General features: G+C 40.7%; 1 protein-coding gene across 1 annotated transcript in view; it reads left to right on the forward strand.

Annotated features, from left to right (window-relative positions):
- The window catches only part of MRPS15 (mitochondrial ribosomal protein S15), a 13974-nt gene extending 1177 nt beyond the window's left edge, over positions 1-12797 (forward strand). The window contains exons 2-8 of the mRNA XM_018576587.1: positions 714-761; positions 1610-1685; positions 2724-2772; positions 4276-4360; positions 7142-7200; positions 10407-10598; positions 12553-12797. Of these exons, the coding sequence (XP_018432089.1) occupies positions 714-761; positions 1610-1685; positions 2724-2772; positions 4276-4360; positions 7142-7200; positions 10407-10598; positions 12553-12648 (605 nt within the window). The 3' untranslated portion in view covers positions 12649-12797. The remainder of the gene's footprint in view (positions 1-713; positions 762-1609; positions 1686-2723; positions 2773-4275; positions 4361-7141; positions 7201-10406; positions 10599-12552) is intronic.
- Positions 12798-14949: the final 2152 nt, after the last annotated feature.

Consider the following 14949-nt stretch of genomic DNA (forward strand, 5'->3'; position numbering starts at 1 on the left):
GGGGTTGGTAAGGCGGGGTGAAATTTGTTTGGTGGGGGGGGGGGGGGGGGGGGGGATGTCAGTCACAGTTTTTTGTCTGTTTTTTTGCAAACACAGGTGAACTGGGTTTGCACCAAACCCCCACACATACCTAGCCACTAATATCCACCACCTTTAAAGCAGAACTCTTATTATTAATATTATTAACCCTTGCAGTGGAACTATCACCACACTGTGAGGGTTACGTGCTTGTTTTGTTCTAGGGAGAAAAATAACAAAGTTATACTCTCCTGATCCTCAGAGACAGCTTGCTCTTAGACCGGTCCCTGGAGCCTCTCTTCCCCCTCTGCTGCAGCAGTCGATGGTCTGTAAATCATCATGTTCTATACACCGTGATGGGAATTAATCAAAACTGCATCAGACAGAATCTGGGGCAGTTGTCCATGACAACCAAACAGCTTCCACCTTTTTTATTTTCAAAGCTTAACTGAACAGACAGTTGATCTGCGTTTGGAATTCCCATGTCAGCTTAAAACAGAACTTTTTGTAATGTATAAAACTGACTTACAGAGTTTTTTTTTACCACCAAATTTGAGTTCTGTATTATAATAAAGGTGGTCATAATAAACTGGCCACTCAGTGTGTGTATGTATGTGTGTGTGTGTGTATATATATACTTCTGTAGAATGCTTAACATAACTTCACCAGATAAAAAAAGCAGTCTTCTTTTTCAGGCACAAGTCTTATTCAGGTTGCCAGGACGTATGCAAAGACAAGAGAAGGTCGGTATTTTTTAAACTAACGATATAAAATGCATGCTGTCGGCTACTTACTAAGATTATTTTTCTGCTTTGGACATCAATTGGGGGGGAGGGGGGATTTATCAAAATCTGGAGCAGATGTGCACTGCAACCAATCAGCTTCTCTGACTCTTTTTCAAACTGAAGAGCGATGCTGTCTGGTTGCCATGGGCAACTGCTCCAGATCTGTCTGCTCCAGTTTTGATCAATCCCCCCCATTAACCATGCCTAAGATGGCTGCATCACTGTCTGTTTTAAACAGCAGATAAAGAGCTTTGAGTCCCCAGGGAGAAAAGCCATATAGGAATATATACAAGAATGAATAAATCCATTGTATCTACCTTATCAGGCTACATTCACACCTGTGATGTTTTAGAGACCTGCATTAGATGTGTTTACTGTATTACCACTCATCCCCGTGAACTGTGCATTTTGCTGGCAAACTACATCATGCAGGTCTTTTTTTAACAAACTGTCCCAGGTGTGATTGTTTGTTTTATTGTCACATTTATGAAGGATTGGGATCAGTTTGTTTCCACTGTTCTGCATCACTGAAATGGGGGTTCTCATTCATCCAGATTATAGTTCATCTAGTAGAGGTTTGTCACCTTCAAATAGACTTGTACTTTAATGTTAGAGACATTTCAGCACTCGTCCAAGCCTTGCTGCTGATCCTCAGAATTGAGGAAGATACTTGGATGAGTGGTGAAACCGCACAAACATTGCAGAACAAGGTCTGTAGAATAACTGTTATTGAAAAACCTTATTCAAGTGCAAAGCCAAGGTCACATTTCTCTTTTTAACATATGCATGTGTTTTTTATCCTTCAGGAATTAGTAGCCAGTTGGATGATTTGCCACCCACATTGCTTAAGAAGGAATATGAGGGATTGCAAAAAGTTGAAGAGTAAGTAAGGATGTCACGATATTAACAGATGTTGTGATCTGTAGCATGCAGTCTAGCCATTATGATTGTTACCCTATTGACATTTCTCTATTTTGTTTGTAGCAGTGAGAACCATACAGATTATAACACTTGAAGGTGATCTGTTTTCCCACCTTCCACTTGCTTACCTCGACACTGTGATCTACCACTGGCCTGCATAAGTTTGCAGTCTATGATTCAGCTGTCTGAGCATAGTTCAAAGGTATACAGGGGTTATGCACACTCCGTCATCCCCCATGTGATAGCACTCAGGCCTGGCAATTGGCCATTCAGTCACCAAGCACTGCATTGTTTGGGCTAAAGGGGTGTCTCTTGTTCCTCCCCTACCTAGAAATATTGTGTATTTCCCAGGTAGGCCAGCAGTGGATTGGAGCGGCGGAGAAGCAATCTGAATGTAAGTTTATGTATCTTATGCCCCCTAGGGCTCATTCATATGGGTGTACATGTTTATATGGTGTGCTGCATGTAATTGTGCGCAGAAGCCTGTTCTTACCTATGGGAGGATGCGGCTGCATGCAATTATACGCAGACGGTGTGCATCCAAGTGCAAGCACCAGGACCTGCACGGGTGCGCAGGTTTAGGTATTTGTGTGACAGATTGTAATTGCGTGGAGCCGCATCTCTGCATAGGGAAGAACAGGCTGCTGTGCGCAATTACACGCAGCACCTGTCCCTCCGTGGACCTGCTCTTTTTTTGGGGCTTGTACATCCATGTGAATGAGCTCATACGGTAAAGTCCTAAACGTTCTTGTTTTTCTAAAAGGCTCATAAGATTGTAAGATACTGCTAAATATTTCAGTGGTTAAAGTGTAAAGTTCTTTATCACGCTTTAAGTCTGTGCACTGTGCTGTTCCAATGTAAAAAAGTCAACAATTAACATGATAGAGAAGTGATAGCTCAGGCTACAGATATGCTCTGTCTGCAGTATACTGAATAGTAGAGTAGTGAAGATCCTATATAATTGTATTTAAGATGTTTCTTCTTTCTTTTCCCTCCCAGGGTTAATGATGTTGTCAAAAGGCTTTTGTCATTAGACTTGGCAAGTCAGGTGAGTATTCCTGTTTTTTTTTTTTTTATCTGGAAAAATGAGTCAAATAGATTAGATCCTCATTTTAATACCCGTTTTATAAAGTATCACAATCTACATACTTGTTGGACGTCAACGAAAGATTATCTTGTGCCTACATTTTTTTTTTTTTCTGTAAGTAAACAGTACTGCTAAGGAGAAGGTCGGCAAAATTAGGCAGTTGTCGTCTTTTCAGTTACTGTATATCCTGCTTTCTTTATCATGTCAGGTCCTTTTTAGTGTGTGCATACGTTAGAGCTCATGTACTGTACATGGACAAAAAGCTGCATGACAAGAAGGTTAAAGGAGAATTATGGGGAGAGTGAAATACACTCATCCCCATAATTAGAGCCAACTTGTGACACTAAAGCTGTCACATGTTGTCTCTATTGATGGGAACTGATCAATCACATACTACCCGATCCTCTCCCTGCAGAGATGCTGTCAGTCACCACTCCCCGCAGGGATTCCCTCTCCGCTACGCCAGCATTGACTGGAGGAACAAATGGGGGACAGTGCGGGCACAGCTGGGTATAGAGAGGCAGAGCTTGCTGTCAATCGGGCAGCGGGTTGAATCCCAACAATATTGTTGGGATCCTTCCCGGCTGCAGTGTGCTATATATCGGGCAATAGCGCACTATGTTCAGAATTGTTTTTTTTCCCCATGTAGGGCAAATAGCAGGTTCACTTAATGCCTCCCTTCCTACACCTCTGCAGCTGTACATATTCACCTTTCCTTTGCTCCTCCATTGCTCTGTTTGGCCAATGGTAGTGAAGAGACACCCCTAGTGCTTCTGGGTAAGAGGGAGCATGTGACTGACAGCACTATTGCTTTTGATTGGCCCAGCACTGTCACATAGGGGTGGTTAGAGAGGCTTCAGTCCTATGTAAGCTCCAAATCAAGACTTGGAGCTTACACTGGGCTTTCTCTCTTTTGCTTCCAATGGCTGAACTGTGTAAGGCTGGGTTCACACCTAGGCCTATCGAAATATGCGCGTTTGTCGCACGTTTTTACCGCGATTCGCGGTAAAAAACCGTGCGACAAACGCGTGTTTCCAAGGGCTACCTGGCTGTATCCCAATGGATACACGCGGCAAATACGCTCCAAAGAAGCTCCTGTACTTCTTTGGGCGTTTTGCAGTGCGTTCCCACGCGCTGTAAAACGCCCAGGTGGGCGTTTTACAGGTGGGAACCATGCCCATAGGCAATCATTGGTTTTCACATGTTTAGCGTTTTACAGAGCCTAGGAACGCGCTGTAAAACGCCCAGGTGTGAACCAGGCCTAAGGGAAGTGATGAATAGGTGTATTCTGCTGGGAATAGGGGTTAAGTAAACCTTCACATGGAAGAATACCCTTCTAGTTTGTTTTATACATGGGTGGATTTGTGAGGTACATTTAATGCTTTTCTTGCATAATTGCATATATCGAAGAACCTAAAAAAAAGGCACTGTAACTTGAATAATGTGCCTTTCTTTGTCTTTTAGTCCGATAAGCTCAAAATGAAAACCCAGCAGCTCGTGGATAAAGTGAAAAGAAATCCTGAGGATAAAACATCTAAGGAAGTCCAAAGTGAGTACTATGATCTGTTTTGGAAGAGAGATTTTCATGAGCATAATCTGTAGGTCGAATTCTTTTTTTTGTATCTGTCATTATGTAATGTGAATAATATAGACTGGATGTCAAGGTAATGTTTTATTTTCTGAATTGAGCTTAGCAGAATTTGAGAGTTAATGAGATGATTTAGTACACATTGGAATGCAGTCCTTTCAAAGGCAGGTAGTTTTTCCTATTTATGGCTAGATTTACAATTGGGAACACCATCTTTTAGCTTTTTTGAAGGCACATTGTGTTTTTTTGTTTTGTTTTTTTTAATGTTTGGCTATTACCTCAGTTATTCACTAGAGGAATATTCTCCCTCCACCACCGTTGGACTGGAAATTACATTGTGACTCTGCCAAGAGTAGATGGGTCCCCTGTAAGGGCACATGTGGGCTGCTTTTTAGACAGTACAGCACCACCTTTTACTACTTCCTGTTGTACTGTGACTAAGGGAAGTGCTGGGCCAAGTCTCAGAACTAGAGACAAATGGGTAAGTCTTCCCCACCTTGCCCATCATCTGTCACCAGCATGAGTCAGATTTGCCCACTTGTCTGAAGTGCTTCTCATAGCCATAGCCGAGCAGGAGGCTGTAAAGCTGGCTCCACTGGCTGCAGGCTGACTGTTCTATATCAGAGAATACCACATAGTTCAAAGTGACACTCATGTTCAGGAGTTAAACCTTGAAAATACATTCACCTACCTTAACTATTATCAAAATTGTACCCTATTGTGTATCACTCAGCTGTAGATCCTCAAATCATCTCTGAATTGGTGCCGACACTGTCCTTCCTTCTGGAGGGGGGCTACTTTTGTTCCTCATGGTCCCTGTGTGTGTTGTAAAGTAGCCACCGCTCCAAGCTCACTCCTGTGAAGGACTATATTTTCAATACGACTTGGTATACTAAATGTGAGATTTTAGTCCATCTTGGGAGTGAGCTTGGAGAGGTGGTTACTTTACAACATACACAGGGAGCATGGGGGAACATAAGTAGCCACCCTCCAGAAGGAATGACAATGTCAGTATGAATTCAGAGATGATTTGAGGATCTACGGCTGAGTGATACATAAGTAAGGTCTAGTAATGTTAATAGTTGAGGTACATAAATGCATTGTTAAGATTTAACTCCTGACTTTAGTGTCACTTTAATGCTTTAAAGTTCCCATGTCTGCCTGGGAAATGTTTTCTATCAAATTGCAGATATTCTTTAAATTCACTACACCTAAATGGGTAAGTAATGTTTAATTCTTTAATAAATTCAGTGGCAGGTTATCAATCTGCCCAGTGTTTGTGATTATCTGGCAAATCTACACATCTAAAGCTACAGAAAAAACAAAAACAAAGTCAGGCTCTTTCTGCTGTCCGCTTCTGTGTCTCTATTTTATTGATTTGTAGTGGCTGTGCCATTCAGGTTTTAAGTCCTACGTATAAGACTTTCATTACAATTAGAGTTGTGCAATGGTTTAGCTAAGCAGATTTCCTGAGGTGTGGACAGTGTTGCATTAAGTGGAAGTTACTATTTTCCTGTTCCTAAATCGTGTGAAGAGTTCTTGTTACAACATTCTTGTATAAGTCAGGATGAGAAGAATCAGTGAATACAGCCTTAAATATTCATCCTACAACACAACCTCATGAAATATAAACCAGAATACCATCTTTCATTCTTTCAGCACTTTTCAATTCTTTTCTTTCATTTTGAGTCAGTCTAAAATGTTTGAATGAATCCAGGATTCCCATTTTCAATCATCGTGTTTTTTGTCACATTTTCAGGACTTGAAAAGGCAACTTAAAAATTGATTAGTTCTATGAAAATACCACGATTGCCATTTATTCAGTTTTGAAATTGATTGGAAAAGATTTCAGTTTTAAAAAAAAGTTACATTGGCAAAAAATGCTCTGGCCAGCCTAAGTGCCTCTTGACTGACTGACCAAAACTACATGCATAGGTCAGTTTGCCTCAGATTGTTGCATGTGGGCACCATAAGTCAACCTTTTAGGTATCCAGAATCTTAATATACAACCATGCGTAGTAGCTTCCAATAGCTACTGCAGATCCCAACACTATATGGGATCTAAGAATAGATCGTCAAAACAATAGGCCAGCACTTGTCCTAAAATGCACACATGGCAAAATTCCCTTCAAACTATTTGAATGGGCTTATTAGCCAGGGGATCAGTAATGATCTGGACAGGATTTCCAATCTTTTCAATTTACTGTTTACCCTGACAGCGGCACTTCTGGGCTACCCAAAGAACCGAGCACTCAATTTTATTGAAAATGAAAGAATTGGCTGTCCTCTCCTGTCAGTCAGTAGTTAAATATAAGTTCTACAAAGATTTCTCTACTGTTGCTCTTTATTGTCTTCTTATTTTCTCCATGTTTTATCTTTCCTCCAGCACACATATTTTGTTTTTTTTCTTTCCTGTCTCTACCCTCATTGTACATCACTGCTGTTCTTCATGTGATCTTCCTTTTTCCACTTGTGATGAGTTACACAACTGTTTGTCTGTATTTCCTAACTCTAGTCTCATGGCTAAAGCCTTCTTTGCAAGCTTTGGCATACTGGTTCATTAAAATTATTATGTGAACACATGCAGGCTGGCACACTTGTTCAGATCTCACTAAGAAGTTCCCAAAAAATTGTTTGGTGATTTGATACTCTAGTATCTATTCAAAGCTAAAATATCCATTTTTATTCAACTGACTGACTTTTGGGAGTTTGAGTGCTATTAACTCGCGTTTTTAATTGCAGTTGCCGTTTTGACAGCCAGAATCCAAAATTTCAAGGAGCACATACAACTGCACCCAAAGGTGAGCAGTGTACAAAAACCTTATAAGTATGTACGGTAGAGGAAAGGTAATGCATGACAGAATACTGTACCTTTTTTTTTTTTTTTTTTTTTTTTTTTTTTGATGATGGATAACTTTGCCCCAAATGTTTCTTCTGAAATTCTCTCACTTTTATTCAGACAAAAGAACATCACTCGCTGTAAGCATGCAAGAAGCTTTATCTGGTATGAAGGACTCCTACAGAGCAAAGTTACTCTGTAAATAGAGTATATCTGTGTAACATCATATGTTTCAAAATCCTTTCCCTGCATCAGGGTAATCCATATGCCCAATGGAGGATGATTTTAGAGTACAGACTGTGGTTTTATCAATAATGTAAAACCAAAGCACAAATGACCCCTTTCTGCATCTTTTAGAGCTTGTTCACACCATGTCCGGACCAGAACAGTTTTATCCGCACCTAAAATGCATCACAATGTATTCCTATGGTATTTCTGGGCTCTGTTCACACCATTGCAGTCTGTTCTGGTGCGGGGGAAAAATGCTGCATGCACTATTTTTTTTTTCTTCTTTACAAATGACTTTTTAAAGATATTTGTGTTGGGGGTCATCGGCTGGCTAAAAAGTGATCCTTTTCATCTGCAATGGAAGGTCCACTTTAACTGCACCAAATACTTCCTTACTGCAGAAAACTGTCTCGGATAATAAGTCTTTTAGTGTTTATAATGATGATTTGTGTATGAATATATTGTCTCTGTTGTTCACAATATGCTTATATATCTCTTTATATCTGCAGAGATACTGATGCTAAATACGCTAAACGCATATAATGTATATCCACAAAAGGTTTTTACTCAAACGTTTTCCACTTATGGTTAGCCACTATGGTTGCACTTTGTAATTATATGAACTCCACTGATGTGCTGCCAAGATTCACAATCCAGCATGCCCTCTTCTGGGGATGCTAGTCAGGTGATAGAGTACTTGTTATGGTGCTGACAGGGCAGAATAATCAATGCGATGTGACTGTAGTGTTTAGATGGTTTCCGTATATATTACATTGATTTTAATAATGAGAACTTGGCTTGGTGTCAGGAAACCAAGAAACCAGATGGGAACTTAAAGTGCAGGTTTAAAATATAAAATGAGTGTATTAAAAACAACAAACATTAATGCAAAAACAATGGAGAAAGTCTGGGACGTCGTCGGAGCCAAGCTATAGAGGCCAGAAGCCACAGCGGGTAGTCAGCCGAACCAGGTCAGGGAAGACTGAGAGCAGGATGAACGGAAACAAAGCCAGAGTCAGGAAACAGGAGATCAGTCATCCAGAGCCACAGAAATCGGGAACAACTGCAGCACAGTTGGTTGACCAGAACAAACTCAAGGGTGGAGACTGAATGGACAAAGCTGATGATTAACTATTGAGAAGGTGTTTGTATCATTACTCTGAGACCGGAATTTGCCAGGAGTTTTACCAGTGGTGCAGAATAATTATGTAACTGGTTTGAGCATAAAAAGGGCGCCAAAGAGGAACAACAGTACCAGAAACGCTACACAAGTCATGCTGCTAGCAACTAGACAAGCACCTTCTGTTTTTGACCATAAGTAACATGTGGATATATCCTTGGTTCACCTCTGTTGTCCATCTCGAGTGGCCTGGTCACCTCTGGCTGCCTAAACCTCTTCTGCTACCAGCAGCTGGTTCAGGAATATTCAAGGCCTAGCCTTGCACCCTGAGCTAAGTTGCCCCTACCTGTGGTTCAGCATGCCAGTTTCTAGACACATGGGGAACTTTCCCTCTGTATAGGGTGCCTCTAGCTCCCAATTCACTAATAGTTTCAGTGCTGCCTGCAGTGCACCCACTGTAGGGCCTGACACTGATAGCCTGGGATTTTGCCATCTGCATGAATCTATGCCTAGAGCAGTCTCTTGTAATGAATCTCTTTCATTACGTTGTCTATATTCTGTGTGCAGAATAGAATGAGAGCAAACGCTTTGCCTGAGCTTTCCTTAAAGAACAACTTAATTAAAATAGTCAAGGACCAACAACTGTTGAGACAATGGGGTTGATTTACTAACCTTATACACACGCCACGAACAAGTATACACCTCTGTAGTGTGTTCCCTCCCAGCATGATCTATTGGTGGAATCTAGACACCTTTTGTAGTGTGTACACACCCAGCAGGTGTGTTGTGCAAAGCCCTGCATGAATTGCAAGGTGATGTTGTGTAAATTAGATCTACATTGTGTTGCTTGCGTTGATGAATGCAGGAATGTAAATGCATGAGCTAACCATTTTTGTCTAAACTGTGAAGCAGCATTATATATGCATCATGTGCATGATTTCTCCATATATGGCATTAGTGGAAATATGCTTTTAGAAACTTTTTGGTTGATAAATACGTTTTGCTGTGTAAAAATCACACGCACCTCGTGCGTGTGTTTAGGTTAGTAAATCACCCCCAATGAGTATAAAGCTAATATTGGCATAAATACTGCAGGGATTAGGAGTGTATAATGTATAGTTTGTAATGTGCAGTCCAGAGTGCAGCAGTCATAAGTATGTAACACACAACAGTAAGGTGTGTGTACCGTACATCAGAATAAAGAGTATGTTGCATACAGAGTGCAGGGGTCAGGATTACCTAACACACAGCAACGGTATTCAGGAAAATATCCCCAATAACCTATTCTTACCTCAAGCAAATAATATTCCCTCTCCCGTTTAAAGAAAAATTCCCCCAAAGGCAACTATGCACCACTCACTTTTGCTCCCCACATATCTCTTTTTCAACACTTGCCTCTGTGATTGATTGCCAGCAAAATTCTCCCTCCAAAAGCAACCCCCCCCAAAGCCATAATTTACCAGTACTGCTCACCTCTGTCCCCCTCTCCACACTCACTCATGCAATGCAGCCATCTACTGCCCTCCTTCTTACTCACACTAGCACACATATATACAGTGCAGTCTCTCCCTCTCCTGAGGGATGATTTTTCCATATTACATGTAGATGGTTAAAGACATATGTTTCCAAATAACTCTTTATGATTTGTTATATGAGGTCTGTATTGTGAAATTTCATAGTAGATAATGACCAAGTTATGAATGTCTGCTTGTTGTTAATAAGATTTCTCATAAAATTACTCTTATCTCTATCATATATACATCCTTCAAAAAGTGGGCTTTGTTCCAAGAAACGTATTTAATTTATTTTTTCCCAATTAGGACAAGGCAAACAAGAGAAGGATGCTGATGACAATAGATCGTCGAAAAAAGATGTTAAAAACCCTGCGTTTGACTCGTTATGATACTTTTGAGCACGTATGCAAAGAGTTGAATATTGAATATACCTTCCCTCCAGAGTACTACAGACGTGCAACCAAGAGATGGCAAGCAAAGAAAGCTTTATGCTTGAAGGTGTGTATTTCCCTATTGTTGCAAGAAAGGGTCACATACAATTGTGATGTGTCTTAATTGGTTTTCATTAGCTTGCTGTGGAAAGATGTTGGACTGTGTCGGTTAACTGCAGCAAATCTATTTAGAGTAAAAATCCGCTGAGCCAAATTTGCAAATAAATGGCCACATACTGCAGAAGTCATGTTAAAACTCTTTCTAACTGCGAGGACCCATTTGAGGAAATGTGATTTGTTTCCTCCAGTGGGTACCCACTTCTCCACCTCAGCATGACTTAGAAAAAAAATACTCCACTCCTATGATGCAGGAAATCTTCAGTCGTTGCTCTTTGTAAGCTGTGTTGCCAGTCAGCAAGAGATTTTTGGAGTAGGTGGCATTTTTTTCACCAGCTTTGTTCTGTTTTTTATTGAGGGATAGGTAACGGCAATGTCAGCAGATAGGACACAATTAATCCTTGTGTATGAGTATTTCAGGGGAAAGTGATATGTGACAGTGGACTGATCATCAGATAACATGTGATCACTGTCTGTTGTGCATTGCCAGCTTCATAGTTCTCCAACAGTGCTTCTGTGAGACTGATGTGGTGTTACATAAACAAATCTTATAGGAGATAGAATTACATGCCAAGGGTCTTTTTGTACTTTCACCTCACCATCAAATCTAAAGGTGTAAAAATGACTCAGCAGCCAGCAGGACTGGTTTGTTACTGGGGTGTCCAAAAATAACATTTGTGTTTCTTCTGCTGAACACTAGCATAATGTATATGGTCTGCACACCAACACACCGGAAGTAAATGAACACTGAGCTGGAGTCTTGGTACCAGAGGCTGATATAGTTAAAGGATCATTAAAGCCTTGGGTGCTTTTGCATATATCTACGGCTAGCCAGCAGTAGATATATGCAAAAAGTGTTTGTTTTTTTAAAAACGCTCTGAAAAGGGTTAATACTTACCTGTGTCTTCCCCGCACGCTCCCATCCGAAAATGTGAAAAATCTCGGGCGGGCGCATGTGCAGATCACATTTTCGTCCGGGACGCGAGGAGAGACGCAAGGTAAGTCTATGGATGCGTGCACCCACATGCAGACACCGTGGGAGAGGAAGCGCCAGCAAGGACAGAGGAGTCAGCGATGGATCGGAGAGCCGCCGCAGCGCTGGAGGGACAGATGAAAAGGACTGGAAAGAAGAAGGTCGGATTAAGAAACTTCATTTAAGGTAAGTGCTGACATTAACATTGGGGGGAGCTAACATTTTTTGACTTAAATGTCACTTTAAAGCTCTTTTATGTTTTAAATGCCACGAAGATCAATAGGGATTACATCTACAGGTTAAGTAGAAATACTTATAAAGCAAGCAATTGCATTAACAAAAATTTTTTTAATGCAATTGAATTAGTAATGTGACTGAATAAAAGGCACCTTCAGGGCCACACCTGTCTACAGCCCCCCTGGGACTTAAGGAGGAGCTCTGATCTATAAATATTGACTTTACCTTGTAATGATGAGGTTATCCAGCCTCAATGTAAATCTAACTATTGGAAGAAAAGCCAGAATTTGCATATCATAAAATCTTGAGTTTCAGGAATCGCAGGACACTGAAAAAGTTATTTGTAGGATTCCTGCTATTCATGTTTGCAAAGCAGCAGTGTTGCAGCTTTTTTTTCCAGCATGGAAAGGAAATATATTCTGAAACGATATCAATATTTGATGGAAGTGACTGTCTAATTGCCAGCCACATACTAGTTCTGGGGCAGTGCCTTCACTTACTGCAAAACTTTTATAGCCTTTGCACCTTGGGCTAACCTTTGACTAGCATGTGCCTTAAAAGCCCAAGAATTACCGCTTCCAACAAAAGCTTCCGGAACAGGTATTTTGCTTTGTGTAAGGTGCTTTCTCTGTCACATGTACATGTATTTATCTCTGCCCGTTTCTCTGTAACTTTCCCTTTTTGTTTGTAATAGGTATATGAGGAGGTAAAGAAGCAGAAAGCTGCAGGGTTATTACAAGAGAAGAAGCCTAGACGATCCAGAGCCAGGACTACTCCAGTACAAGCATGATGGATACTCCTCTTTTCTGCCTTTCACCTTAAGAGTTAAACATCATGTTACTTTCTCTTGACCTTATACCTTCAGTCATGTTCTACTGTGTCAAAACGTCTTCTGACCCAAAGCCGTCTGCTTCTGAAGGTAGACATAAGGTTTGACATGTATGGTTACAAATGTATTTGTTGAATAATAAAATTTACATTTTCTTTATTTGTGCTTAGAGCTCATTAACACCATTGAGCAGACCAATGCAGGCTCTGCTGCAGTGCATGAAAATTAATGTCATTGTGTTTCAATAAATCTAAAAAACAAAAGGTAAACGGTGCCTTGCGTTGTAACACTGCTTGTCTCTCTCTTATAGTGGTCTGCTGGGCACAACGCACAACCCAAATACTGTGCTTTTATCTCTCTCTGTACTTTTTAATCATATCCAACACAACAGTCCTTCATTTTGGATTAGTTACTTGATACACGTAGATAATGTGTCTTTTTTGGCATTTCCTACTCTATTCTGCAGATGCTCAGTGTCCCCAAAAAAATCCCTTTAACCCTTTTTCTGCCAAGCCCTTGAACGCATTTAACCTCAGCTGACCAGACCATTTTTGCCATACTTTTCCCCATTGTTTTGGGAAGCCGCTGATGACAGCTTTTATTTTACAGGGGAGGGTCATGGGATCCCTTCTAGTGTAGGTTCATGGTCGACCATGAGCTTATAGCATAAGGGTAAAAGCCACCGACTTATGGCATACTGATAGCGGTTTGTTCTGCCATATGCCATACTTTGGTGGCAGCGAAAGGGTTAATGCCTCCCAAAAGTGCTCTTTTCTCTGCTGAGCACCATTATTTTCTTTAGGACTTCAGCAGGGCCTAGCACACTTTGAGGCTCAAGTCCCTAGATGCTGTAGTGTGTGCATCAGGGAGCAGGCCAGCTCAATTAGTGTTGGGTGACTTAGGAACTGGTCATGTTACTGAAGAAAAGTGTCGTCAAAGCAGCGTGGCTTTATTGACTCTTATTGTAAAGCAGGTGGCTATTTGGAGATGAGCAGCAGGCAGCTGCATAGTTAGAAGCAGCTCCTCAACAGTTCATAATGCTGTGTCAGGCCTGCATCGGTGCCCCGGGCTGTCGGAAAAGCTCTCGTGAGGCCAAGCTGGAAGTCACAGGAGCTGTAACCTAGCAGAACAATTTTGCAAATGAACATCTGGACATGTAAGAATTTAACAAACATTACTCAATTTTGCTTTTAACTCTGATTTTTTTTTTTTTTACTGATTTTTTTTTTTTTTTTTTTTTTTACTTGGTGATTTAGATTTCTTTAAAATATATTCTATAGTGTTTATTGGTATAAAATCTTAAGGGTACAAATTGTAGCACCTTCATGTAGTTTCGTATACACTATTTTCTCCATATTTAAAGGGATGCCAACGCAAGGACATCTGCAAATGAATGGGCGTGGATGGGAGCAGTTCACACCTGTGCGTTGCTTTGATGTCTGCTGCAATATGTAGAAAAAACTCATGCAGGCTTTACCTTTTTTCAGTGCAACGTAACGCCTGTTTAACGCAAGTCAACGCAATGCAACAAATGGCAGAACCCTATTTGTGTTTATAATGGTGTAGGCTTAAAGCCTCCATCAGGTTTTCCCTGGCATATGTGTCCCCCCACTAGGAAAAGCTACCTTCATATCCTACAGGATGTGTTGGGAAAAATATCTTATGCCCCTGACAAAGTCATGATTGACGTAAGGTACATGAGGCGGAGCGTTCTGACGTCACAGAGGGCGGAGCCAGAGTTACATGAAGAAGTGTCAGTTTCTACACTATTGCCGGACTCCTCTCATTGCATTTTTATGGGGTTTTTTTATTGTGCAAGTGTTGTGGATAACACAATTGTTTCATCAATTTGTGATAATTTCACAATTTATAACATTTTTCTCACTTTTTGGGAATATATTTTGAGTTTGTTGAAGCGCAGTGCTATTTTTTTTTCTATTTTATGGGATTGTCTCTTGTGAGTAAGGTTTTTCAATATTAAACTTTCCTTAGTTTTATGATCTGCACTATGGTTTCTGTTTTTTATTCTTCATGCTATTTGAACGTGGGCAGCTTTAATATTGCAAGATTTGAGAGTGAGAAATTATTCCTTCAGGTTTGGGTGTCCAGTAACATAGAGATCTGTGCTGGGAAACCTGAATTGAAGGTCTCTGTCTAAGGTGAGCAACTTTTACATTGGGTGCGTGGACACTATCACACAGGAGCAGGTGGAGGATTAAAGTATTGAATTGGCCACAGAAGTTGTTACAATCATCACTGTAT

Source organism: Nanorana parkeri, unplaced genomic scaffold (genome assembly GCF_000935625.1).
Source record: "Nanorana parkeri isolate BGI_ZX_2015 unplaced genomic scaffold, ASM93562v1 scaffold70, whole genome shotgun sequence".
NCBI lineage: Eukaryota > Metazoa > Chordata > Amphibia > Anura > Dicroglossidae > Nanorana > Nanorana parkeri.